Genomic DNA, 26,561 nt, shown 5'->3' with positions numbered 1-26,561 from the left:
AGACACAGATAGAGAGAAACACAGAGAGCGAGAGACAGAGAGAGACAGATAGAGACACAGATAGAGAGAGAGACACACAGAGAGCGAGAGACAGAGAGCGAGAGACGTAGAGACTCGTGATGATACGTTGAGGTACAGAGGGCAACGCACGTCGAGACACTGAGATCTACACGAATAGAGATTGTGTGGCGTACAGAGAGGTGAAGATATATAGACATTGATAGTGAGATATATGCACTCGGATTCACTAGGACACTGGGTACATTGAGATCGACGTAGACGCATACGCGGATACTGGACCTTTGAGATCTCGAGCTTTATAGACGGTGAGACACAGGGAGTGACCGAGTAACACGGACACCTAAGACGGGCAGACCACAATACAGAGAGACACCCTGAGAGAGACAGACGGAGATCCTGGGACACAACGACTACACAGAGAGACACCCTGAGAGAGACGGACGCTTGGGGCACATTCGAACACCAAACGAAAGATATTTAAACAGCGACACCACCACCACTACCACCACACACTCAGACACCACTACCACACACTCGGACAGGCACCACTACCACCACCGCCATACGTAGAGCTGCAGAGACAAGGCGCCAGGGCGAGACGGACCCCCTGAGACGCAACAACAACAACGACGACGAGTCGGTCGGGCGGGCAGAGGGACTCTGACAGGTGTGGGGGCCTAGGCCACTCCTCGTAGCGGGCAGGCGGCAGCAGCAGCAGCAGGGACGGCAATTAAACAAACAACAACAACGACGCCGGTGGTGGTGGGAGACGCGGGGAGCAGCAGGTGGGAGGCGCACGGAGAGAGGGGACAGAGCGGCAGGAGGAGGAGAGACAAAGAGGGGCGAGTGCCGTGCTGGGAGCTCTCGGTGTGCAGGCAGGAGCAGGAGGAGGAGGGGGCTGCAGGCCATGCTCAGCATGCAGAAGGACACCACCTTCACCAAGATCTTCGTGGGCGGGCTGCCCTACCACACCACGGACGCGTCCCTGCGCGCCTTCTTCGAGGCGTTCGGGGACATCGACGAGGCCGTGGTCATCACGGACCGGCAGTCGGGAAAGTCCCGGGGATACGGATTCGTAAGTCCCTCGTGGTGATGGTGGTGGTGATGGTGGTCATGGTGGTGGTGATGGTGGTGGTGGTGATGGTGGTGAGGTTATTGTGCTACTGGCGGTGAACTTTCTGGTGTTACCAATTGTAGATGTGTACGGTATTTGTAAGTGGTGATGCTGCTGATGATTGTGATCATGCCTGTGATTGTGGTGGTGATGGATCGTGGTGATTGTGGTGGTGGTGAGGTTGGTAGTGTTACTGTTGCTGCTGTTAATGATGCATAGAATGCCGTTTACCAATACTAGTACCATATTGATCTTGTTGCTGATGATGATTGATGGTGGTTGGTGGTGGTGATGAAAGTTCCGGGTGTTATTAATCACGGACGGACAGACGGGGGGGTGGCCTGCAATACGGATTTGCAAGTAGCTGCTGATGATGATAGCCCTGCTGCTGCTGCTGATTAAGATAATGATTATTCACTGTGTAACGAAAACATTTTTTTGTTCCTGGGTTGTAAGTTATTTTGCAATTGCTTATGCCTCAAAAGTACAGAAACTGGCTATTATTCCCCACAAACTTTGCTTTTGTGACCAGGACAGTGAGTGATATTTAGAAATGTGCCTATTTGCAATGAGAAACGTGGTGTGCATTTGTGTAATTCCTTCACGTAAATTCCTGGTCACAAAAGCAAAGTTTGTGGGGAATAATAGCCATTTTCTATACTTGAGGCATAAGCAATTATAAAATAACACTTAGTACCCAGGAACAAACATCGTGTTACATCGTGTAATGTTACTTAGAGGCCAGGGCATCATTCATTGCAGGCAGTCCCACAGATCCAGGTTAATAAACTCGCTCGTGATGGTAGCGCTGATGATGATGCTGCTGCTAATGTTGGTGATGTTGAAGTTGCTTTTTGTCTTTCCGATGTAGCTACTGATGATGATGATGATGCTGCTGCTGATGTTGGTGATGATGAAGTTGCTTTTTGTCTTTCCGATGTAGCTACTGATGATGATACTGCTGCTCTTTCCGCTGATGGTGCTGATGCTCGGGTTACTGATGCCAGTGTTGTGTTGCTGCTGATATCCATACATTTTCTACGAGAACTGCCCTTCTTACTGGTGCTGCTCCTTCTGATGTTACTGATTTTATTGCTGATTCTTGCTGATGGTAGTGCTGTTACTCATGCGTACCTTGCTGCTCTTATGACCGCTGCCCTTGCTGATATTGGTGCCATTTCTACTCCAAACTTTTGCTACCGATGCTGCTGTTACTCGTGTCACTTGCCCTTGCTGCTACTGATCCTTTACCGAGTCAACATTGTGGTCTCTCTTGCTGCTGCTGCTGCCCTTTCTGATCTTACTTCACCTGCTGCTGCTGCCCTTGCGCTTGGTGCTCTTACTGTGCTGTGCATCTCCCCGCTTGTATGACTGCTTCTAAAAGCGAGTTCCTGCTCAAAGGAGCCGTCAATGCATTGGCACTCATCTCCCGTTTACAGCGCTCTGCCAGTGGCGACAATTCCACGTTACTATGGCAGGGACTGCTCTATCCTTATCACAACTGTTACTGCTTGTTATATATAGCACACGCTTACTGATGACGCTGCTTCTACCAGCTGTTGCCCTCGCTACTAAAGCTCTTAGGTGGGCCCAACTGTTACGGCTGCGACTTAACTGATGATGCTGCTGCTGTTTGTGGCCATTGATGTGTCGGCTGCTGAGGAGAGAGCTCCTAGAACGAGGGTTGAGGGGGGCTGGGAGCCTGTGAATGAGATCTAAAAACAAAACCCGAACTCTCATCTTTCCTACAAAGTTACCGGGATTAACATGACGAGACGACGCTCTTCGCAAGCACACGCACACACACAACTACTCTGTTGGATATCCACTCAAACGTCATGGTTTTTAAAGTTGGACATTTCGCCATGCCATATTAACTTACACATTTCCTGTGACCAAAATCACCCGGAGGATGTATTACATCTCGTAAGCGAAGCAGGTTGAGCCTGGCTAGGGCTGGCGGGGATATCCAGTGGGCAGCGCAGCCAAAAATCCATTGTTGGACTGTACATGTCTGTGATCCCACATTAATTGACCAGCGTGAAGTAACTCGTGGTGTACATGGTGCAAGGGAGCCCCTCATCCAGCAGTGAATTGCATTGGGCATACGAGATTAGTGTACTCAATATTCACACGTAGGTCAGGAACAACATACTTGCTGTACTGTCTTCATGCAGGATGTTTCTCGGACCTGCTGGTGGGGTGGTGTTTCGTAAACATCATAAATCTCGATGCAATTCATCAACCCTTACTCCAAAGTGCTGAACTGCAGGCGTGCGTCACCACGAAAAGCTGTAAACCTGGACTTCTAAAATCGACCACGCATGACCGATATTGGACATTGTCACTGCTAAATGTCATCTGATCCCTGGCTCAACTCCTTCACTTGTATCCAGGCCAGAGCCCATGATGCCATCAACTCATCCGAGATCTTGCTTCTCAGTTGTTACAATTGTTGTTTCATCAGTCTACAACACAGCCAGTTTCTAGTGGGGCGATTAAAGTTGTGCGAGGCTTTTATTCTTTTGCTATTGACAAATGCATTAAGCTTTCATATATACAAATGGGAATGACACCGTATTATACCGCCTGTTTAGCAACACACCATATCGGTGGAAGTCGTATGAGAATTTGTATTATTTTGAAGGTCAGGCTTTTTAAAAATATGATTAGCACGCGACTCCAGCTATGGAGCGGTGGGGGTGGGTGGGTTATTGTTTGTGGGGCGCGTCAGCTGCGTGCCCGATGCTGCTCGTGTGCCACCATCAGCAACACGGGGGATTAATGGGGGCTGCTGCTGCTGCTGCGCTGTACACGACACGCATTGTGTAACGCCGCGCGCACCGCAGCTCGAAAGTGTATAAACAGGTGTGTGTGTGTGTGCTTTACAAAAACACACACACACACACTGCCTGCAGCTGTCGCGAGGAAGGAGGAACGAAGTGGAGGTTGAGGGGGGGGGTGTAGGCAACGGTGTGTGGATTCTCGGGTCGAGCTGTAAATTGCGTATAAATAATGCAGAGAGCCCGGTGGCCTCGTCTGGCCTGTGGGGCGAGGCGGCAGGCGAGGGTAAAGTCTAAATGGCTCGAGGTGCCGCTGCCACCTGGCCTCCCAGGTGCGTCCACACGTGCCTGGCCAATTAGGATGTGGCCGCAGGTCTGGCCCCGCGGCAGGATGGCAACCCTCTGGCACAAGGGCAGCTTCTGCGCGTCTCCTGGTCACCACCTAGGCAGCAAGGCTCCGTGGTGGGTTGTTGCGTTGCCCGCTGAAGCCATATTTGTCGGAACCAAACGAATGTTTGGGGTGAGGGGGTGGGTGATCTTTCCCTGCCGCTTGCAAGCGAACGTTTCGCATTTGATAACCAGTCTGACGCAGCTAATTCGGCTGTGACGGTCCCACCTGATGACGGAGACTTGTGTTGCCTCCGAAACGTCGTGATTTTTATTTTATTTTATTTTCATTAATTTTGATGTTTTACCTACGTCACTTTACCGAAAAAACCTAAGAATTTAACAGTCTGACAAGTTCCATGATATCCCGGTGTCGTAGTCGGGTGGCTCCAATTTACAGAGCTGTTAACTTCACGCATCGTCATGTGGGCACATTGGCCAATGGATGATTTGCAAAGTTGGTGGGGAGCCATGGGTAAATGATGTGTAAATCATGTTCTCATGTTACCCCACGGTGATCATCGTCGCGAGTCCTGTTTTCGGCTGCAATGGTTTGTTTTGTAAAGAGTCCTGCGATGTATCAACTGTAGATACTGCAAATTGAATGTGTGAAGTGTCTAAATGTGACCACATCTCAACGCTGCTGTCTCTGCTCGGGTAGCAGATGCGCTTTTATAGCGCTGCTGTTCATGTTGGGTATCCCAGAGCACTTCACAATACAAACTCAAATCCATCCAGTTTAAAAAAAAAAGAAACCTAAACAAATGTGTAGATATAATACGCACTAGTTCAGTGTCTGTACGAGTTATTTTTTTTTATCATATTTGTCAATGGATGCTTAATAAGCTTCATCGATGAAGAGCTCCATCCAGCAGAACACATTACACTCCATTCCCAAATTCTTAAAAATCGGACGCTAGACGGCAAACCCGTTTGTTGTTGGCCGCTTGGCCTTCTAGACCTTTGTGCCCGGGTTACAATGAGCGGGTCGGCGCTGCGGCACAAGCGTGGCTGCGTGCGCGGTGTCATCGGCGTGTGTGCGCGTGCGGCGCGTGTGGTTTGTGTTGTTGCGTGCGACAGGTAACCATGGCAGACAGGGCGTCGGCAGAGCGCGCGTGTAAAGACCCCAACCCCATCATCGACGGACGCAAAGCCAACGTGAACCTGGCCTACATCGGGGCCAAGCCCAGGGTCATCCAGCCAGGTACTAATAATGAAAATAACAATTTTACTAATTTATTCAGGAAGGCTACGTTGAGTCCTAGTACGCTCTTTCAGCAGTATCCTGCATTGGGTTTTTCTTTTTAAGATGTTTCTCAGCTCGTGTAGTGAGCGTTTATACATGTGGGAGGAAACCGGCGCACCCGGACAAAACCCACCTGCATACAGGGGAGGGGGCAGCACTCTATCCCCATACAGATGGAAACGGATGGCGATTAGTCCCATTTACTATACTGCCTTCTGGCGAGCCAGGGTATGTCACCACCTCGACGCCCACGTGAAGGGATTTTTTGACAACATTCGTGTGCGGCGACTCGCCAACCCTCGCTGCTGCCTCCTCAGCGCTGGACTACGGGCATCGTAGGCACCACGAGGTTCCACCACGCGAGGATCGCGATCGGCATCCCCCGCACGTAAAACAAACGGCACAGACGCCATGGTAGCCGTGGTGACGCTCTGGCTACGGGCGCGCAGGACGGTACTCTGTACCGCGGCGGTCCCTCAATCAGAATTTGTATTAAGACTGGAGGAATCCGATGAGCTATGAAGCTCTTTACCACGGATGTGCTCGTCTTCAGCATTGCGGAGGCCCCATGCGGCGACCGCGCCGCTTGTCTGACTCTGTTTTCGTTTCCCTTACGATTGTGATCAATAAATAGGTTGTGATCAATAAATAAATCTGTGTTACATCGCAATGATGGAGCCACGCGTGATGGCACGCTGGAGTGAGCGCCAGCTAGGAGCGGTGGCACAGTGGTTGGCGCACTGCGCTGCGAATCCAGCCACCCGAGTTCGCTTCTAGCTCACGGCTAACATCGGTGATGAGTATCCGAACCGGTCCCGGATCTCTGCTAGCTCGACTCGGTCTCAAATTGAGTACCTTTGATGGTGTGTAAAACCTCAACTCTGGGGAAACAAAGGCGACAGGGCACGTTGCTTGCCACCCACCCTCTCATGTGCCATTCCGGCCTTAACAGGTGCTTGCTAACAGCAGCACTTGCCTCCAAACAGCCTGTTGAGGCTATATGGGGGAGGGGGGGTGGTCTTTGTCTTTGAGCTGCGTTGTGTTGTTCTGATCCCCACTACATTGAACTGCGAGTGTTGGCACTTGGTTCTCGTGTGTTAATGCAAATTTTAACTAGTGACACTACTTCATTTACATTCATAGGGACAAGGCTGCTTCATGACACGTGCGTGTGTGTGCCGTGTGTGTGTGTTGTGTTCCGATTGAGCATGTAATGACTCGCCACCCCCTACCCCAGAGGGTTGATAAATTGTCACATTGTAGAGTTGCAATGTGATTCATAAATTGCGTAATTCTGTCGAAATTTTTAACCATGCCGATCATATTGTTTCTCAAATTGGTGTCTTGTCCGTACAGGTTTTGTTTACTGCATTTTGCTAATCGCAACACAAGCAATTGGAATGCTATTTGCGCAAATTAAAAAAAATTGTTTCTTACATGCATTAACATCTATCTATTTTAATAGATAGATGTTAGTAGATTAATTTATGCATTTAAAACACTTGAGTTGTAGCTATTACTAATCTTGGAAGCAGTGAGGGTTTAGTTTGGTTCAGGGATACCTTTTGATTTAACATTGGTGAAGCTCACCGATGGTAGAGTAATGCTGCGGCACAAGATAATTTTAGACACCAAAAGGTGTGGTGGTTGTAACCATTGGATTGGATCCCCCATCATGCTTTGCAAAACACGTTCCATTTTGCGTGTATTTTTCTGTGTTTCCAACCTGCATCCACTTTTCTGGCCGAGTTTCTCAATTCGTAGAAATTGTTAGAATCGGTTTACTCTCATCAATGTTTATCAGACTTTTTTCATAAACAATTTGTGTGCGTGCGACCGACGGTTGAATAGTTACAACCGTCCATTATTCCTACACCCCATACGACTCCTTCCAAGATGATCATTTCACCAAACATTTAACTAAACTCCTACCTTCCATTAGCCGCAAAGGGTTATCATATTGATGGCGTTTTAATTAGCGGGTTGGGTATTGATTATGTACAGTTTGTGCACGTCTGTGAGTGTGTAATAGACACGGTGTGGGGAGCAGTGGTGTAGTGGTTAGCGCGCTGCGCGATAAACCTGGCGACCTGGGTCTCCCCTAGGTCGACTCCCCCACCCCCCCCCCCCAAATGACTACCTGGTGCGGTGTGTCAACATCGCCACTGGAAATACAAAGGCGGCCGGGTGTGGTGTTGGCCACCCGCCCTCTCGTGTGTCGTGCCGGACTTCATAGGTGCTGCTCGCTAACAGAACTTGCTCCAACAATTTGTTAAGGTTATATGGGCGGGGGGGGGCATCTTTGTCTTTTTGATATACACATTATGGAATCGTGGGCCGATGTGCTTGTGAGTTTTTGTTTTAACACTGTCAGCTTGCTTTGTATATGTTGTCGGCACTCAAATGCAGTGTTGACGGCCGTCGTGTGTAGTTGTGCTGAGTCCCCGCTGTATAAAAGACCGTGTAGGTGAAACAAAACCATCTCGGAGGGAGGATTACAGAGGAATAAAGAGGGAAACTGCAAGTGTGAGAGAGGGCAGAACGTGAGGACAGGGTGAAGTGTTTTACAAAGTAACCTCGTGCTGTACTGCATGATGTGCCTTGCTTACAACAAATTATCTTTTAATCTCCCACAGCCCAGTCAGCCCATTATCGCAGTGGGGTCAGTCGATTTTAAAACGAGTACCACACTGTGAATGTTTACAATGAGTGTGCTTTGGACAGACTGGTTTCCGTCCTAGAAATGTGGAATTTCCCCCACCTGGCTTTGGGCCACCCACCAATGGGCACAAGGACCGTTTTGGGTTTCGGAGCAGCATGATATTTCGACTTTAAGCAATTCGGAAGGGAAATAAAGTGATTGTTGAAAAAATATACAGGATTTAGCGTAACTTGTGTGGCGAAAATGCAATAACAACACATTTATACTTTTAAAATTAGGGAGTTAACGGCATTGCTTGACTTGCTCTGAAAGGCTGTCTGAAAATTGTATATCCGTTCACAATACAACGTGTGTGTTAGAAAATAACAAAAACTAGGCCATGTATTTTAAAACGGCATCATTATCACGAATTTACACAGCTGCAATTACAATGTGGGTTTCTAAACGGTATAATGAATACAATTGTGCCGTGAGATACTGTAGGCTGCATAACATTATCATAAATTTTCTATAACTTTAATGGCTCTACTACAGAGAATTTTAATAAATGATTAACCCCAAGTCTCGTGCAACACTAACAGCAGCCACACATTTTCGTGGATGAATTTCAGCAAAGGCAAATGCAAGAACATGTTTGGAACTGGAGCAACAAATCTCTAGTTTCAAGTTGTACGGTTTAACGAGGCGAGAACAGCGGAGACCAGGATAGTCCTATTTTCAAGGTGGACCTGGTGGCATAAGTCTGCAAGGTAGGGGGGCGACGATTGTCGCCTATAATCCCAATTGAGTCGTCTGCAGTGCAGTTTTCGAATTTGGCAAATGGGGGGCACCTGACGGGCACACACGCTGTGGCCTACTGTTGCAATGTGGACGGGAGCCGCATCGCCGTCACCGTTGTTACTCCCCCAGGCAGCATCAGGACGGCCACGGTAGCGATCGGCCGTGTTGAGTCTTCTTAGTCCGTCCGTGTATTACTGCGATGCTGAGCCACCACGTTGTGGAGGGGTAGTCAACAGTGGTGAACTCGTCCCCATCAGAGAAATTTTCACCACAGGCCGTGGAATGAGCACAAGCGGTGACCACTTTGACTTGTAATACAGCAGCTGTTTCTTTCAGAATTCCATACGCCTGCTGTTAACACGCTGTGTTCTACCAAGCCTGCTGTAACTGAGCAATGGAATGGCTAGCTAGCAGTGCCATGCGCTTAGCATGCAACTGCGCGCTTGTGGGTGGCGTAGTAATCTTTGCTCACTCCTTCTAGGAGACGATTTGTCTTCAGAGGTGACCCCTGCTGTTGAATGGTTTCGTCTCCAAGTGCGTGTAGCTCCTCGCCGGCCGTTGCGGTGTAGCACTTATTAGCCACGTGCGCGATAAATTGTAGCCGCGTAATTATTATTATTTTAAGACTACATTTGTTTACTCCGGAAAGCCACCGGGACGTGTCTCAAGACTCCAAGAGGGTGCTGCAGTGCAGCGTGTAGTGTTTTCTCTTGTCAAATGTAGCAAATTTGAATAACGTCACGGGGATCTTTAACGCTCACTGTGACGCATACAGCGCGTGGTATTTGCGGTTCGTACACTCGCAGTATTAACCGGGGAGGTTGTGGGTCCGAACCGCGAACTTCTGCAATGACGGCCACAAACGTCCCACCGCTAATTAATCTGCTCCCCTTCCTCTGGTTATTCCATGACCTGTCACGCACCGTTCAGGGTCACCGTTCTATTCGGCAATTGATACGATTTTCTCTTTTCATTTCATGCTCTCTCACTTGCATTTTCTCCCATTTTCAGTTCTTTATTTTGATCCCATTTAACCAAAATGTAAAACCATTGCGTCCCCTTTTACTCATTGTTCCCGTCATTCGAAATGGCTCGATTCTCCCACACGCGCAGTTCGAAGCGTCTGTTGTGGACGGGAGAAATGATTTCTGATAGCTGAACCCGGTGCGTCGTGAGCGGCGCGAGGATAGTTTGTGAACCGCTGGTTACAGTGTGGCGACGGTGCTGTGCCCACCAGAACGCATCCACTGTACGCCCCCATTGTGCAACGGCTGTTTTGACACGACGGTGGTGCCGCACGGTCTGATCTATCGTTGATATTCTGCTGCTTCTCCACGAGGTCGGGGATATCGGCATTATTCAATGTGTTTGTGTCCTTTTACCCAGGAAAGTCTCGCCGAGTATTGAGCCTCCTCCTCAGAATGTTCCTGTATTCGGGTGTTTTCCAATTCCATGAATACGCAATTGGCATGTCGGAGGAGTCCAGAGTACTTTGAAAAAACCCAAGCTTGAGGGTGAAATGCTGAAAATGCGCAAAGATAGATTCAAGAATCCGTCATTGTACTGCCATCTGTAGCCACTTAAGAGTATTCCCCTGCTGAAACAAACATGCGCATATTGAATCTACTGTTGGATGCGGGGGGGGCTTCCGCACGCCGTGGGGGTTGTTTGACCGTACTTCACCACTCTGGTCAATGCGAGCTTGCGAAGGTCGCACGTGTTGTAGACGCTTGAACAAAGTCATCCAGTACAACAATCTGAAAATGAGCAATGTCCCACTTTCCTAATACCGTGGAGCCGGTATCGCTCCGGGGACATTCTGCCGGCGTCGACATTGCCTCCGATGGATTTAGAACGCCGAGTTTGACACCGCTCTGGGGTTTAAGCTCGAAAGCTTTTCACTTGTGTGTTGAGGGCTACAACCGCAGATGTTTCCCAGCCGCGTCATCCGTGTGCGTCCACTGTTGTAGCGTGCGGTGCCTGAACCGTCGAGTGCCTCGCAGGCAACAGCTGGCAGCCCGCCCGTCCCGGCCCAATTTGCTTTTGTTTGGCTTTCGCCGCCGCTCTGAATTGGAAGGCTCAACTCTTGTGATCCCTGAGTGAGCGCTCGCACACCCACGCCACCACCACCACACAGGCCGTCTTTGTGGGAGAGGTCCCGGCCTCGTTATTACACTTGGGAGTGTTTATTATTAATGATGGTGGTGGTGGCAGTACTGGAAACCTGTAATTGGAGTGGTCTGTGGATTTTGTGGAGGAGAATTTACTAGAGATGGGCAACAATTATGTATGCGTGCGTGTGTTTTTGGGGCTCGCGAGCTGTACTTTTCCCAACAGTCTGAATCTCTAATGTACGCGTATGCACATATGTGTGCATACGTGTACGCGTGCATGGTGCTGCGGTCGATTGGTTAGCAAAATGGGCTTGAAATCCAGAGGTGGCTGGCTTCGTCTCCTGGCAGACGCAGAAGTTGAGATAATGGGGCAGGTTTCTTCAATAGCCCCCACCCCCACCCTCCCTGTCCACCTAGAAACATCGCTGGGTTCACCATGGAAGGGTTGTGTTTGATGGGGCTAAAATGTGGGCACTCCCGCAAGACCCTCGGTCTACGAGGGGAGGCGCTTCTGCCAGCAGTGGCGTGATCAGGCACTTCCAGGGCTGCACCTTTGCCAGCACCTGCACACTGCAGTGCTGTAGAATGTTAAGGTGAGAGGTTGAATGAATATCGATGTGGAGAAAATGAGTGACAGGATACCGTGTGTGTTTTGTGTTGTGCGACAGCCGTGCTTCATGCGTTTTTGTGTCTTTTTTTCGTTGCAGGCTTTGCGTTTGGTGTTCAGCAAATTCAGCCGACGTTTATTCAAAGACCGTATGGGTAAGCGTGCACATGTACTACGCCCGACGCCGGCTTCGTTGTACAGCTGTAAAGAGAATGCAGAGTGCGGCCCAGCTGTCTATGAACCCTGTGCTTTCCTCGTATTCATTTTGTAGCCCCCACCGGATGTTAAATGTCCCTTTGCGAATGAGCCCGTGTTCTCCCAACAGCTTGCGCACACACGGAGTTGTTTAACGTTTGTGTAAGATCAAATTTCTACCGGTGCTGTCGGCCCTCCGCAGCATTTCCTTACGTTGTTGCCAATAAATATATTTGCAAACCGTCATTACAATTGTCTGCAGGTGCAACATTTAGTTTTGTGTTTTTAAAATTGCCTAAAATGTGTTTTTATGTACGTATAAAACGATGATTTTTATTTTACGGAAAGTTCCACGGCCTACGATTTTACAATTTTTTTGCAAGGAGGTTTTGGATGCTAAACGTCACGACAGGATTTTACACGCTGGCCCTCAAGGCCCGATTGCATGCCTCTTAGGCCCCGTGGTGATTGTTTACGTCAGGATTTGCTGAGTACAAGCACAAAGGCCCAAAAACGGCAAGTGTGGCCAGCAGCAAACGGCACAAGTTGACGTGTCTACAAAAACTAAATTACCGAGGGTTATAGGAACTTGGGAGAAGAGACGATGGGAGGCAATCCGAAAGTCGAGCACTTAGAGGGAATCCGCAGAGAGAGGAGTGAAGATGGCGAAATTGGAGTGGCCGGAATGGCGACCCACCATCATCACGATGACGATCGTTGCCCCGGGGAGCTCGAACCCCCCGGGGCCCGAGGCCGTCCCCTCGCGAGCGAGCGAGACATCCACGGCGAGCTGCGGCCTCTCCCAGCCACCTGGCCCTCGTCAAGTGCTCCTCGCTTGTCGCGTTGGTTCTATTTTTTACAAAAACGTCTCCAAGAATGGGGAAAATCGCCGAGTGAATCGGTTTTTGAACTTGCTCCTGAACCCGTCAAGTTGAAAGAAAATTGACGTCCACGCCCCACCACGTTGTTGACGAGTGGACACAAGTGTGTTTTATTTTTGTCTCTCGTGCCATGCTCGCTGTAAGAATCAAAAGTGCACCTTCCGGCTGCACGCTCCATTTGCCGTCGCTTAGTAAGCGGTGGAAATTCCACATTTCCATGGCAAGAGCCAATCTCTTTTGTAAGACAACAATCAACTTCCCACTACCCGGTACCCGATTTTGTCTCCCCGCCTCCGGAGGGATGATGGGGCCCTGGACTGCCGATCCAGGATTTAATTTCAACTCGTGACCTACTTGCGGCTAGAGCGCTCTTCTACGCCGCCACTGCCGCCCTGTTGCACGCGCATCGTGTACAGTACCCTCGCTAAGCCAGATTACAGACTCGTGTAAAGACCGGCTTCTGAAAGGGGGGGTGCGGGGGGGCAAATGCCTGCATGCCTCGGTGCTTGCAGCCATAATTGGTGAACGTGACGTGCATTCTCTGTGGTGGACGTTTAGCATCCTGAGCCTCTTTCCCACACGTGCTGCTGCTCAACAAAGCGTTTGACCACTTTGGGTCGCGTCTCCAAAGTGAAGCAATGTTCTGTGGTCTGGCACGCGCGTGTGTGTCCTGTGCGTGTCTGTGTGCCCGTGTCTCTGTGTGCATCTATCCGACCTAACAGGCAGCACTTAGAGATAAGATAAGAGCCTCTGCATTGAGATGAGCTACAGTCAGCTGCACAGTAGGGCGCCTAGACAGAGGTCCTCAGGCAATGCCAAAAGTATGTTGCATGTTGGTCTGTATTTTTTTGCTGTGCTGTACAAATAGCTTGAAGTGGTGTTTTTTAAATTACATAGCTTCTTATATCTATCTTTTAATATCTGTGTTTTGTTTTCGTTTTGTGTGCACTAACTTAAAAAAAGCCTTTCGTAGCAGTGTGGTAGCTTTTGGTGAGTTGGGTGTCTCATTCTCTCCGCCAATTTGTGTTGCCTCTCTTAGTTATTTACTGCCACTGTGTGTGTGCGCGCGTGCGCTCTGCCACTGCTGTGTGTGCGGTGGTTACGTCTGTACTGCATGTGACATGGTGTTTTAAAATCAATAACTTTTGTCTTTTTTATTATCCATCCCTCTTCTCCTCCACGCCTCCCACAATCCTCCATGACCGGTCAAAGTAATTTTTTTGTCCTTTTCCGGACGGAGCGGGCGTTAGCGACGTGCGGAATAACGTGGACGTTTTTTGAGTGAAGCAATCGTTTGGCGATTTTTTTTTTTCCCTCGGGTGTTCGATTCAAATTCCCCCCCCCCCCTCCAGCAAATTGCCGATCGTCGTTCACCCATTGTGCAGACTGGTTGTCCCCCATAAGAAGAAAAACCTCGTGGCGATCCTAGCGACACAAGACGCTCGCCATCGTGGAGCCTTTGCTCATGGGTTTCTATGTGAATGTTCGCTTGGTGTTTTCAGAGTGCTATCGTTTGCACGTGTAATCAGCCTGTATTATGGGGGGGGGGGGTGCCACGATGTTAACTACTTCGCCTGGTGTACAGGAGGTCGTGGGTTCGATCCCAACCCTTGACGCCTGTATTTTTGGAGTTTGCGTGTCTCTCACCGTGGTCACGTGATTATTTCTCTGGGTTCCTCCGGTGTTTTCCCTCCCTTTTTAGAATCAACGTGCATTTTGAGTATTTGGCTGCTACACATGTCCGCGTGCTGAGCCTCTTCGTTGAGCTATCATTTGTGGCTAGGTCTCTTCTAACAAAAGAGCTATATAGCTCGATGGGCCTTATTTGGTCAAAAAATGTAATAGTCTAGTTTAAGGGAATTGCTCAAAAAACACTGACGATTGTTAGTGTTTCGTGTAAAGCCACGTTGAGAATTAGTACAGGGCTCCATTACGGTTACGAGAGTCTTCCTCTCGCTGCATAAGAGACTCGAGCTGAAACGACACTTATGTTCACATCATAGTCAGGCCCAACGAAGCGTAATTTTACTTCAACGATAACCCAGTAAATTGGACGGTTTTGGTTAATCGTGTACTAACCAGTAGACTTACACTATTAGAGTACTTTTATTGAAAGCAGTTGCCTGTTGGGCCCCTTGTCATATTAATTGTAGATATCAAATTACGTTGCCTTCAACTCCAAAGTATGAACATCTCATCATGAAATAAACACCAGAATGACTTGGAGAATGATTGCTGCTATTATGCAACAATATAAAAACGCGAGTGTGCAGTGTCATATTGGCAGGAAATGAAAGTATTTCGGCCCATTGGCCATCCTCAGAAGATGTAGAGGGTTAGTCTCCATCATTTAAGACTCTAAACCATGCTCCTTCCTGAAGAATGTCATCCTGCACACACGGAGGTCTGCCTTTCCTCTCGGTGACTGACAGATCCGCCCCTGTTTACATTTCTTGTCGAACCAAATTATTTATCTTCTAAAGCTCCGCGGTGTGTTTTCTGGTCGTGTCACGTGTGTTCTGCACGACGTACGAGGTTTTTCGGGAGCTTCTGAAAAAGCTCCCGGTGCGTGGAGCGAAACGTCAGACATCGTGCCGAACACCAACACGGCAGCACGACCAGAGACACGGGGGGGGGGGGGGGGCTTTACAGCGCAACCGCAGAAACCAAACGCGGTCGTATTCATTTCGTAAGCTCACCAAAGTGGAAACCTCGCATCGTTTCCTCGACCTGGCAAATTGCGTTTGTAGCGTATAGCGGCAGTGCACACACTCGCACACCCGTACTGGCGAGAGACACTGTTGCCATCCAGTGCGACTTTATAAATACTGTCCTGCATAATGCCAAAGGCAGCTGCTGATTTCCCAGCAGGGCTGGAGACGTCGGGACCCAGAGTGAATTATTTATACCGTGGGCCGCCACCGCGTCGGTGCGTGACCGCGTACGCTGAGGTTGGGTGCTGAGGTTGGGTGGGGAGAAGGGGGGGGCTGTCACGTGATGGAGCTCAACAGCTGTCGCCCCCCCACCTCCACACCGAAGGGCCCCATTCATTGCTCGTCCGGACGCCATTTGTCAAATCGTTCTCGTTAAAACCACTGTGGATGGTTTGCATTTCAAAAGACCGAATCGCTGGTGACCGAACAGACGTGGAAACGCAGAAATTACTACACAAGAAAGGGGGACCCTATTTTGAGCGTGGCCTTCCAAAGATCAAATAACGAGGGCGTGGGGGGGGGCAGTTGTCACCTCTTTCTGATTTGCCGGTGCCTCCCACTGCCCTCGATGGTGGTGGTGACTGAATGCGTATTTGCGGCTTTGTGTTTTTTTTTATCTTGCTGCGTTATCCTTGAAATACTGCCAAAGTTTAATCCACAGTGGTGACGAGCAGCCTGGCTGGTAAATCTCGCTGTGGTGATGTTGCGATGCTCGATGCCCACATTTTGCCAAACCGACTCTTCCTTTCTCAAGCGATTGTTGACCGCAGGATACAGAAGTGAGCAGTAGTCAAATCGGCAAGGAAGAAGACCGACTGATTATTACGCTCGGCTCCTTTACAATCAGCAAGTCGATGCTTATCGTGAAACTTCGCCTACAGGCTAAATACAAAGGAATGTATTACTTTGTAGTTGTTAATGTGCGATCATTATTCCTGTCAAGTCCTAGTTCGTCGTGCCAACAAACGTTCTAAAAGCGGGTAGATTACAGCCCAAACGTGGTACACAGCAGATCCAGACCAAATATGTTCGCTAACAGTGAGGGCTTATGTAAAGACTTGACCTGCTGGACAGTGTGTGGTGTCTACGTGTATAAAGGATAGTGTTGGGATTATTATCAGATTTTAAAACGCACAATGGTGTGAATTGCGTGTCGAAGAGCTGTAGGCCTTATCTCGGCCACGATCTCAAAAGAACTGAGTGTGGACATTTTGTCATTTAGATGACCAACTCAAAGAGTAGAGGAAATGTGGCCATCCCAACAAAATTGCATCCTTGACAAAACCCCTTTTTGTGGACCTACCACCACCGCACGCAGTCCGTGCACAACTTGAGTTCGGTTTTAAAAGCACTTTCTGATAGGTCGTGAGTCTCGCCCACTCTCTGTTGGATTGTGTGGCACACCACATGGGAAGTAAATTGCCTGCTTCACCAATGATAGGGAGCTTTTTACGTTAATTGTTTGTCGAGAGTGTTGAAATCATTCCAGGCCGATCCTTAACCATGAATGAACCCATTTGACTCTCAAGCTGGAATCTTCTTTTGTGGTTCAAACAAGAACATTTGTTCTTTGGCATGTGTCTAGTTCCATCTTCATTTGAAGCTTTCGTGACTGCAGGAATCCATACTCTTTGGTTCTTTCGGTAAAGTCACGTAGTATAAAATGATTTATTTTTTACCTACGTGACTTTACCGAAAGAACCCAAGTGTATTTGTCTAGTTTCAGGGAATAGACTCCGTTATGTGACATTGTATCTCCGTAACCCTTCTAGGATATCATGTGGTATGGAGTAACTTGCCCCCCCGCCAGAGGAATGTGGAATTGTTCCACCACGTTGAGGGCTGTAAACAGGATATAAGCAATGCCTCAATCCTCATTTCAATAGGGAAATCACTTTGACCTTAAACGGTACAGGGTCACGATTGAATTCAAGCACCAAATATTTTCATCTAATTTTTTCGCCTAATCATTTGTGTTTTTCTCCTATCGTTTGTAGAATTTGGTACATTCCATTGGCACATTTGCATGAATCGTTAACTATTATCCCAATGCATTATTCGATGTCCATATACGATCGTGATGGTTTCCATTTGAACGGATGAATCGTTGGTCGTCGCGGGCCCCGTGGTGTTGCCCGTGTCACGCTGTGGGAACGAGCACCCCCCCCCCCCCCCCGTGCTCTCCTGGTGTTGTTTTTGGGGTCGTTCCTGGGCCGTTATTTCCAGCCGGCCCACAGCCATTGCGCTTACCTTGAGCCGGTTGAGCTGCGAGGCCATAGACGTGGCTTAAGGGACGGATAACGAAATGCGTAACCATGGGGTTCAATGCAAGTCAAATGGACCTCCGCAAAATTCTCGCTCCCATTGGTTTGTATTGGAAGTCATTTTTGGGGGGGGAAATTTCGGTGCCAAAATGTAATTCTGATGGGTGACATTTTTAGGTAAAGTCCTCTCCTAAGTGAAATGTTTTTTGTTGTTGTTGCATACGATGTACCGTTGGGGAGGTGCAGAGTGTGATGGGACTGCCACTGGCGAATGATATCATGAACCCCGTGGGGTTTGTACAGCCCTGGAGAGTTTGTTAATTGTCGTAGTTTGATGCCGATGAAACACAAAACGCACGCCTCGACCGTTGCTTGTAAGAATCAATTATTTACCGTGTGCGCAAATTTATGTGACTCAAAGCGAGACTCGACGTTAAATTGCACGAATGAGACTGTTAAAATTAGCTTACAAATAATTGTTTTTTTTTATCTAATTGAGATGCCAAGTAGTGACAATCACACTGCTGGTGGGGCTGACTTGTTGGGACGTCTTCTGGAGGGGGGGGGTGGGGGGCCCTAACTCGTTTAGCTCAACGACGCCACTCCCAATGGGAGCCCCACTTCTGCCGGTTGCCAGTGAGATGGGACGGATTTCACGAGGAAGTGTGGGGGGGGGGGGTTTAGTTTTTTTGTCTACAACGAATAACATTTTTAATCCGTGCGTATTGCCTACAATAGCGTGGTTTGAAACGCGGTCCATTGGTCTAAACAACGGAACAAAAACGGAATAGTGAGTATGCAATACAGAGATACACGCTTGGGAATTACATTGCGAGACGAAAGGGGGGAACCCGTGGATTGGAGAACAAAACCATTTCAGCCGTGGCACACTTCTGGAAGAGGAGTCGAGTGAAGGGTATGCTGTGTGGACAGAGAAAGGAACGAATGGAACAGGGGCGAGGGAATGACCAGGGCTGCGATGTTGGGAATAGGAGACCGAAGAGTGGAAGAAGAGCGAAGGAAGGAGCAGCGAGCAGAAGTGAGCTGCACAGAGCAGCGTCTCCTTTCACAGGGGACGGGGAGAGCGGAGTGGGGGGGTCTCCACTCGTAAAGTCACGTGATTTCACGGAAGGCTTGAGCTGGTTGAGATGTATAGATATGCGGGCTCGTGACATCTGAAGTGTGAGGAGACGTGAGCACCCGTGGGCGCAGGACACGTTGCTTCAGGGAATAAAGAAAAATAGTGGCGTGGTTGTCAAATGGGACGCGTCCGATAGGATGCTTACCACGGCCACATGATTAGCTGGTCTGCAGGAGCTCCGTGCATTGCTCCATAGGAAACTCTTTAGTCAGTTGTCCTTCCCCTGCCCTCCTATTAGCGCAGTTGGCTACCTACGATGCGAACAAAGTTCAACAAATACATTGAGATGGTGGGGGGAGTTTGTTTGAACTGTTACTCCCTGTTATTACCCTGCCTTTCTAGGCTTGTTGGTCCTGCACGCAACAGTTGCGGAAACCGGTGAATGGGAATTGAACAGAGCAGCACCCAAGCCTGTGTGATGTAATCGGGCCGATGCCGCAGGCACACACGTGTATGCTGTGAAGAGTACTACTACAAAAGCCAAAACATTCTAAGATTATACAATCAACAAAGCGTACTCAAACATTTTCTGGGGGAGTTTTACAAATGGGTTCCGGATACGTGCGAGTTCACTACGGATAGATCTATAGCCGGTGGGCGCAAATGATACGCATCTAACATTGGAACGATTATTTAAGCACCACTGCGCATAATCACAGTCATTTGCTTTGCTTTGGGACGGAGTGTTCCATTGGAATATTGGCACATATCGCCTCTGACTGTGGACTCCAACTCCTTTCAAGCCTCTTGAGGTGCGTGCCACGTGCCCCGTGGTGCAAGTGGCACTCCCCACGGTGAGAAACCCTCGCTCCCAAAATGGTGCTGAGAGTCTGAATGGAGTCTGGGCACTCGCAGCTATCGGTGACGGGCAGCCGATAAATGGACCACGTGCGCGGCGCGAGATTACACCTCCGTCTCGGCTTCTGAATGGAAATTGCGCAAGAGGGGACACGGCGAGAGGCGATTGACTGCATAGCAGTCAATCTGCTATTGGCTGTGAGATGTTAACTCGCTCACCTGGTATGCAGGAGGTCTTGGGTTTGATCCCGACCCTGATTCCTGTATATTTAGAGTTTGCGTGTTCTCCCTCCCCATGATCGCGTGGATTTTTATCCGGTTCCTCCGGTTCCCCCCTCCCCCCCCCCCACATTTACAAACATTCGTTTTAACGTATTTGTCTGCTTTCAATTTCCACATGAGCTATCATTTGTGGCCAGGGCGCTTCTGAAAATTAGCTATATAGCTCGTGGGCCTTACCTGTTAAAAAAAAGTTTAATGTAATAACAAAGAGAGGGCCTTATACAGTGCATATCAGTAATGAGTATGCAAAACAATTGCTTGTTTTAATCAATGAAAGGTCACGGTGGTGCTGCCCCCACCGGGTGTGGGAAATAATAGATTGGGCAATGGAATAATAAGTGTCATTTGAAAGTTCTACACAAAAAGCCACACCAACCCACATTAATCAGTGGCCTGTGGCAGCATGTTTGGTGCTGTCGCATTGAAATGCCAAATACCGTGGGCAGAATTAATTGGCGTTTGCGCGTCTCTACGTTGTGACAAAGGAGGCCGATAATTTATTGTCGTTTGCCGTAAATAAATTAAAACCGCTCAAAATAAATGAGCCAGGACCACATTTCTGTGACTACAGACGCGACAAACTGCGTGCGGGGTTTTTTCGCCCCCCAAAAAATAAGATGGCAGTAATCTGGCTGCCGCATTTTCTGTCCGTCTGTCAAGAGTGTCTGCCCTCCTGTGAGCTATGTTTAACCGTGTAACAGCTGATCACACACCCAACCGAGTGGGTGATGGAGCTCTGCACATTGAAACTGTCACCAACACGTCGAGCCAACAGGCTTTCTGAACAAACAATAGCCGCCTTTTTACGCCATGGTTTAGTGTTGACAGGGTAGAAAATGTTCTTGTATTAAATGGATTTTTGACAGTTGGTGGCTAAGTTTATATTCTGGATGCAGGCTAGTTGATTATATATAGTCACAATTTGAGTTGTCTTTTTATTTAGGCCAATGGACTGACTGCAGTCAGTCCATTGGCAGATCGTGTGCGGTGAGGTAAAGTGTGGGTATTCCCCTTCTGCCAACAGTGGTGTGAGTGATCAATTTCAGGGCTGTACCTTTACCTGTTTTTATGCAGTTAACTTTTTAGTGGGTCTTGTCCAGGAATGTGTCATCTTGGCTTCGTGTTCACGGTAGCAAGATGTTAACTCTCGCCTGGTTTACAGGAGGTTGGGGGTTCGATCCCATGTGTGCTCAGTTTGCTTCTGAAAATAGAGCTATATAGCTCCGTGGGCCTTACCTGGTAAAATAAAAAGTTTAGTTCTTTTAATAAAACTCAATCATAAATTGTCCTCAAATCCCCATTGAGATTGAATTGGTGCGTCGTTCTGTCTTCCCGCTCACGATGAGCCAATATCTTGATGACACAGCAGCTTTCTTGCACCAATCCAGTCCTAGGATTAGCATGGTTGGCTACTTACGGTGTGAAAAGTTCAAAATACATACGTGCATACGTAAAGGCAATTACTTGCTCATGACATTGCTGGCAGAAATGCCTCCACGAGAGAAACCCTCGAGGCAATTTTGGCCTACTCTTCCATGTTGGCCAAATGGCTTTGAACAGGTGGGATTACCCACTTTACCCCATCGCACGCGACCAGCCTACTGACTAACTGGGTTATCCTGCTCGGTGGACGGACGCGGTGGGATTTAAGAAACGGGCCCCTCTGTGCCGGCGAACTGCCGCACGGGGAATCGAACGTGCGACCTCTGCCTTGCGGTGCCCTGCGGCGCGCCGTTCGCCGTTCCACCCACCTGGCGGCAGCGTCGGGGTGTTCGGGCTAATCGCAAGTGGTGGCGCTGCGCCGCGTACGGACTTGCGAGCGACGTCTCGACCACACCGAGTGTCCGCGCATTCGGACGTGGGAGCGTTTCTCGGTGCGGATGGAAATGTGCGCGGTCAACGCTGGAAGGGGTGTGGGGGCGAGGGAAGGGGGTTGTCGAGGTGGGGGGGGTGCCTGAATATAAATGGGAGTCACGTGCCGCGTTGATGGGAGTTAAGAATAGACTGTGAGCCCCGAACCCGGGTGGCATGCCGTCCCTGGCCGTATATGTGCATGCCGTCTATCTGCCAAGGAAGTGGGATTTTTTAAAGGGGCAGCCTCGCAGTTTTGGCGGGGACACCTTCACAGAAACAACCCTTTGATTTACGTCAACAGGCGGCAGCCCAATGTTTTTGAGGTGCCCTTGCGCATAGCCCTGGCTGATATCGGCACCGGGCGATGTGTGATTTATCTGACTTTGCCCGACGCGTTCTGAAGCTTGTGTTGAGCCGCATAATTGTAGCCACGCACAAAAAACATATTACAGCGATAGCTTATATGTCACAGTCATGTTTTTTATGTAGTTATTTTATCGCGCTTGATCGACCACGGCAGGAAAGGCCAAGATGCTTTTGGATTTTTACTTTGAGATGAAACGGACCGTCATCCGTCTTGACAACGCACAATACCGCACATGTTTTATTTGAGTGCTGCGTTGCTAATGCAAATCTATAACGAGTTGTTGCTGTGCGTGCCATTTTTATGAGGTGACGCACGTCGCCAGGACTGCTCTGAGCTGCATGTGGCATGCCAGTCGTGTATCCTCGCTCACGACTGTTGCAGATTTTATTCACTCGTGATATGTCTGGGATTGATGTACACATCTGCAGGCAGTCGGGCAGAGTAATGCACCAAATAAGATTGTTTATTGGTACCCGGAAGGCTATTTGGCAGGAGGCTTTTTCTGTTGGGCAGACCAAAGTGATGCTAGATTTATTTTTTAAAATGTGTAAAATTTTTCATTCCTGTTATTTGGAGCAGTTAATTTCCGAGCGTTGCAGGCTTTTAGCGCCAGATCTTTTGTACTTCCTGCCCTTTGCGCTCTTTCTTTTTATATTCACTGCTGTTTTTATTCTTATATTTCCATAAATGTGTGCATTGCTGTTTGGCTTGTTTTGTTTTTGTGTTTTTATATAAATCATTTTATAATGGATGTCCACTTTGATTTTGATGTTGGACTTGCGGTGTGGCATGGTGTTTGATATGGATTATGAGGATTGCCGTTTTGATATGCAAATTATAGGTGTGGTGTATTTATTTAATGGCATACTGCACAGTCCAGTGCCATGATGACACGAGACTTTGAATTCGGATTGGTATCAAACAAGTCATGCCAGGTACACTGTTAATTGGATGAGATAACAAATGTGTGCCACGATGATTTTTGTTTCAATATTTGCACCAACCTATAACCCGCACCGTGACGCTCTGTGCACTCCACTAGGGTCACTGGCGGTCTCTCTTTCTCTCTCCGTGCCCCCCCCCCCCCCCGGTGTGTCTTTGAACACTTCGGTGATAATGTGAACGCCGCGTTGCTGCCGTTGGGGAGTAATTTTAAAATAATTTGTGAAATAACCGAGATTCGATGTTGCAGCAGCAAAGGCGCCTACATTGATAAACACTTTGGTGTTAACTTAATTGCATGTTTTGTATAAATGAAGAAAAAAAGTGTGCTTTTCTTAGCACATGTAATCTGGCCTTACTTTAAAAGATTTAAGCTTTTGAAACGATTACACCTCGCTTGAACGATGAGAACAAAAAGATCATTTTTACGTGAAAACTGTAAGCACGACGTCAATGCACCGTCGTTCGTTCCGCAAATTACTTGGCAGCTCAAATGCGCATGGGGGGGGGGGGGGGGCGGCCCTGCTCGCTCTGAGCAATTGGTAGAAGTTCGACATTCCCATGGCGGGATCCATGATGAATTCCCACCTCGGCTTTGCTAATTATTTTGACTCCCATGTGGATGATAGCAGAGTGGCGACCCCGACAGATTCCGAGTCGCATTCACGGTACCGTAATCACGTTTTGGTAATGACGACTTTGACAGAATTTGACATTAAAGCCCCCGGCCGTAAGCGGCGATGCACGGTATGACCGAACACGTTCACCACGCGATTAGTCCGTGCGCCGGTCTAACCGTGCGTGTGTGCTTGCGCGTGCGTGCAGGATCCCGGCGCAGTACGTCTACCCGCAGGCGCTCATGCAGCCGGGCAGCCTGCTGCTGCAGGGCCCCAGCCACGCGACCGCCGTCTCGCCGTACCTCGCTGACTACGCGGCGGCGCACGCGGCCGGCGGCGGCGCCGCCGCGTACGTGCAGTACGCCAACGCCTACGAGCAGTACGCTTACCCGGCGGCGGCGGCCGCAGCCGCGGCCGCGGCGGCGGCAGCCTCCGGCTACGTGACGCCGCCCGGCTACGGCTACGCGCACCACTCCGGCATGGCCGGCGCCGCCAGCCCCCCGGCCGCGCCGCACACGCCCGCCATCGCGCCCTTCGCGCACTTCCAGCCGCCGCCCCTGCAGGCCGACCGGCTGCAGTGACGGAAATCTTTCTCGTCGTTGCCCATCTTCGCTCGCCTGCCCCGCTCCGCGCCGCTCGCCCGCCCGTTCGCTCTTCCCCCCCCGCCCCATCGAAAGCCGTTATGGCGCCACCCTTAGCACCGCAGCCAGGGCTGTCTGACTGCAGCGTCTCAGACGGCCGTGGTGGCAATCTGAGCTGTGGAAGCCGCCCCAGGGTCACGCCAAGCTTAGTCCCGTGCAACTACGGCGTCTTCGGCTCGCACGAAGACGCCGTAGTCGGTGGTGAGGTGGCGTACCCCGTGCTCTCCATTGTGGCAACACATGTTGTTGCTGTTCATCAATCGGTGTATTTTTTGCACAAGTTGATGGAATTCTGTCGGGTGGGGGAAGGGCCTAAAGTGAGCCTGACCTACTTTTTTGAGTAGTTATTTGATTAATTTCCACCAATTTATCTGCCAGCAAAGTAATACGGTATAGACACATATATATTTGCCATTTACACTGTAGTGTATTGAATACGGGTAGCATGAACTAGCTTAGCCCTTCTGTAAAATGGATTAATTTTGAATCTTGTGGCCCTCTAAGGGTTATTAGCCTCGGCTGCTTAAATGGAAGAAAAGGGAAAAATACAAAAAAAGGATAGTCTGTGTCTAAATATTTAAAACAAAAAAAATCGTAAATGATGAACATATACGTTAATTCCTGCTGCTTAGAATATTTACCAAAGCTTGGCTTTATTTGTTGGCTTTCTTTTTACTATATTTGTCTAGAAAAAACAATATCATGGGGATGGCAATGTCGATTTTACAATACACTGGAAGACAACGTTAAGTGTTACCCGTCGTCGTCATCATCGTCGCTCACACTACATTCGTGAACCGGCACTCTCAACGTTCCCTGCTCCCGCCCCGCCCCGTGTGTTTTCTAATGGTTCTCTGAAGAGGGCAGAGTTTTCTGTCCACTGTGCCTTACCGCGTGCATCGTCCGTCGGGGTTATTTATTTGTCAGCAGTTACATTCACGGAACGAACAATGCGTCTGCCGGCTACGCAGAGCGCTGGGGGAGAGAGAGCCTCGATTGTCGGTCGCCGTGCGCGAAATTTAAGCTCTCGGAGCACAATATTTGAAGCAAAAAGGTTCTTTATTAATACTATGCTTATCATTAATGTTATTGTTTTTAATACCATTATTTCACACAAAGCTACATTTATAAATGCCATTCATTGCTAGATTATTTTAGCGCTGAATACACTGATGATAATCCTTTCTATCTTATTCTCTAGTTTTTAGAAAGAAAGCATTTACAAAGTAAGAACGTTGTCTTTTTGTTATTTTTTTTCTGTAGTCTATTTACCGGTGTACACATGCAATTTCAAAAAAAAATAACTGGAATCGTCTTTTCATAATTTAAAATGTGACGGGACATATTTCTAATTTCAAATAATTGTCACCAAAGCCTATAGTTAAACTTCTGAAGCTGTTTACAGTTTTGCTCTGTATATACATGTGTCGTGACTACTGCGTTTAAAAAAAAATGTAACTCAAATGAATTGGTGATGTGATTGCTCGAGTCTCTTGGTGCAGTAACGATCTGGCCTGTCGCAAGTCCACGGGAGCACTAACCGCAGTTTTAAACTAAAAGGAAAAAAAACGAGAAATGTTGGTTTATTTTTTAAAGAGTAATTGCAGACAATTTTTCTTTCTTCAAAATATTTAATTCGCAACCTGAAATGACCATGTTCTGCTTTGTACCCTTCCGATGACGACAAGAGTGGTGGTATAGATTTCCGTTGTACCATACAGCACCGGCCTCAGTGGAGTTTGCTGGCAGCACTGGGGGGTGACGCGAGTGTCTGCCCGGATGATTCTATTTTTCCCGGCACTGGCTGGCCGTCGCCGCGTGTCTGGTCGTGGCACCCCTCCCGCCGCCACTCCAAGATGTCCTTGCCGACTTGTGACTCGCTGGTTGCAGGCGGTTCAAGCGCTTGATTGTTAATTCCTGTTGTGTACGTTGATAAGCACAACGGGGGGAAACAATGGTGGGCTGCCGGTGGGAGCGTACGAAGATGTGTTCATCAAATTGTGATGGAATGTGTAACAAATAATCAGGTATGACAGTATTATACTGTTTTATTATTGTTTATGATGGCATTTTTTTTCAAACCACTGCAATACACTTCAGGAGGGTCATTGTATACTATAAACATGATATATATTAAATTATAATGAACAT

General features: G+C 48.7%; 1 protein-coding gene across 1 annotated transcript; it reads left to right on the top strand.

Moving 5' to 3' along the window:
• Nucleotides 1–822: 822 nt before the first annotated feature.
• LOC144932365 (RNA-binding protein 24-like) lies at nt 823–26,561 on the top strand. Its single transcript, XM_078856332.1, has 4 exons — nt 823–1,096; nt 5,386–5,509; nt 11,815–11,869; nt 23,978–26,561. The coding sequence occupies exons 1-4, from the start codon at nt 929–931 to the stop codon at nt 24,348–24,350; spliced, it is 720 nt and encodes a 239-aa protein (XP_078712458.1). The 5' UTR covers nt 823–928; the 3' UTR covers nt 24,351–26,561.

Source organism: Lampetra fluviatilis, chromosome 5, assembly GCF_964198595.1.
Source record: "Lampetra fluviatilis chromosome 5, kcLamFluv1.1, whole genome shotgun sequence".
Taxonomy (NCBI): Eukaryota; Metazoa; Chordata; class Hyperoartia; order Petromyzontiformes; family Petromyzontidae; genus Lampetra; species Lampetra fluviatilis.
The sequence above is the reverse complement of the archived record's forward strand: the minus strand, read 5'-3'. Positions and strand labels throughout refer to the sequence as shown.

Bases quoted from the DNA above. Each gene is read 5' to 3' on its own strand.
- LOC144932365 (XM_078856332.1), top strand. From the start codon at position 929: ATGCTCAGCATGCAGAAGGACACCACCTTCACCAAGATCTTCGTGGGC. The intron at 1,097-5,385 runs GTAAGTCCCTCG...TGCGTGCGACAG, and splicing joins AGTCCCGGGGATACGGATTC to GTAACCATGGCAGACAGGGC. The intron at 5,510-11,814 runs GTACTAATAATG...TTTTCGTTGCAG, and splicing joins GCCCAGGGTCATCCAGCCAG to GCTTTGCGTTTGGTGTTCAG.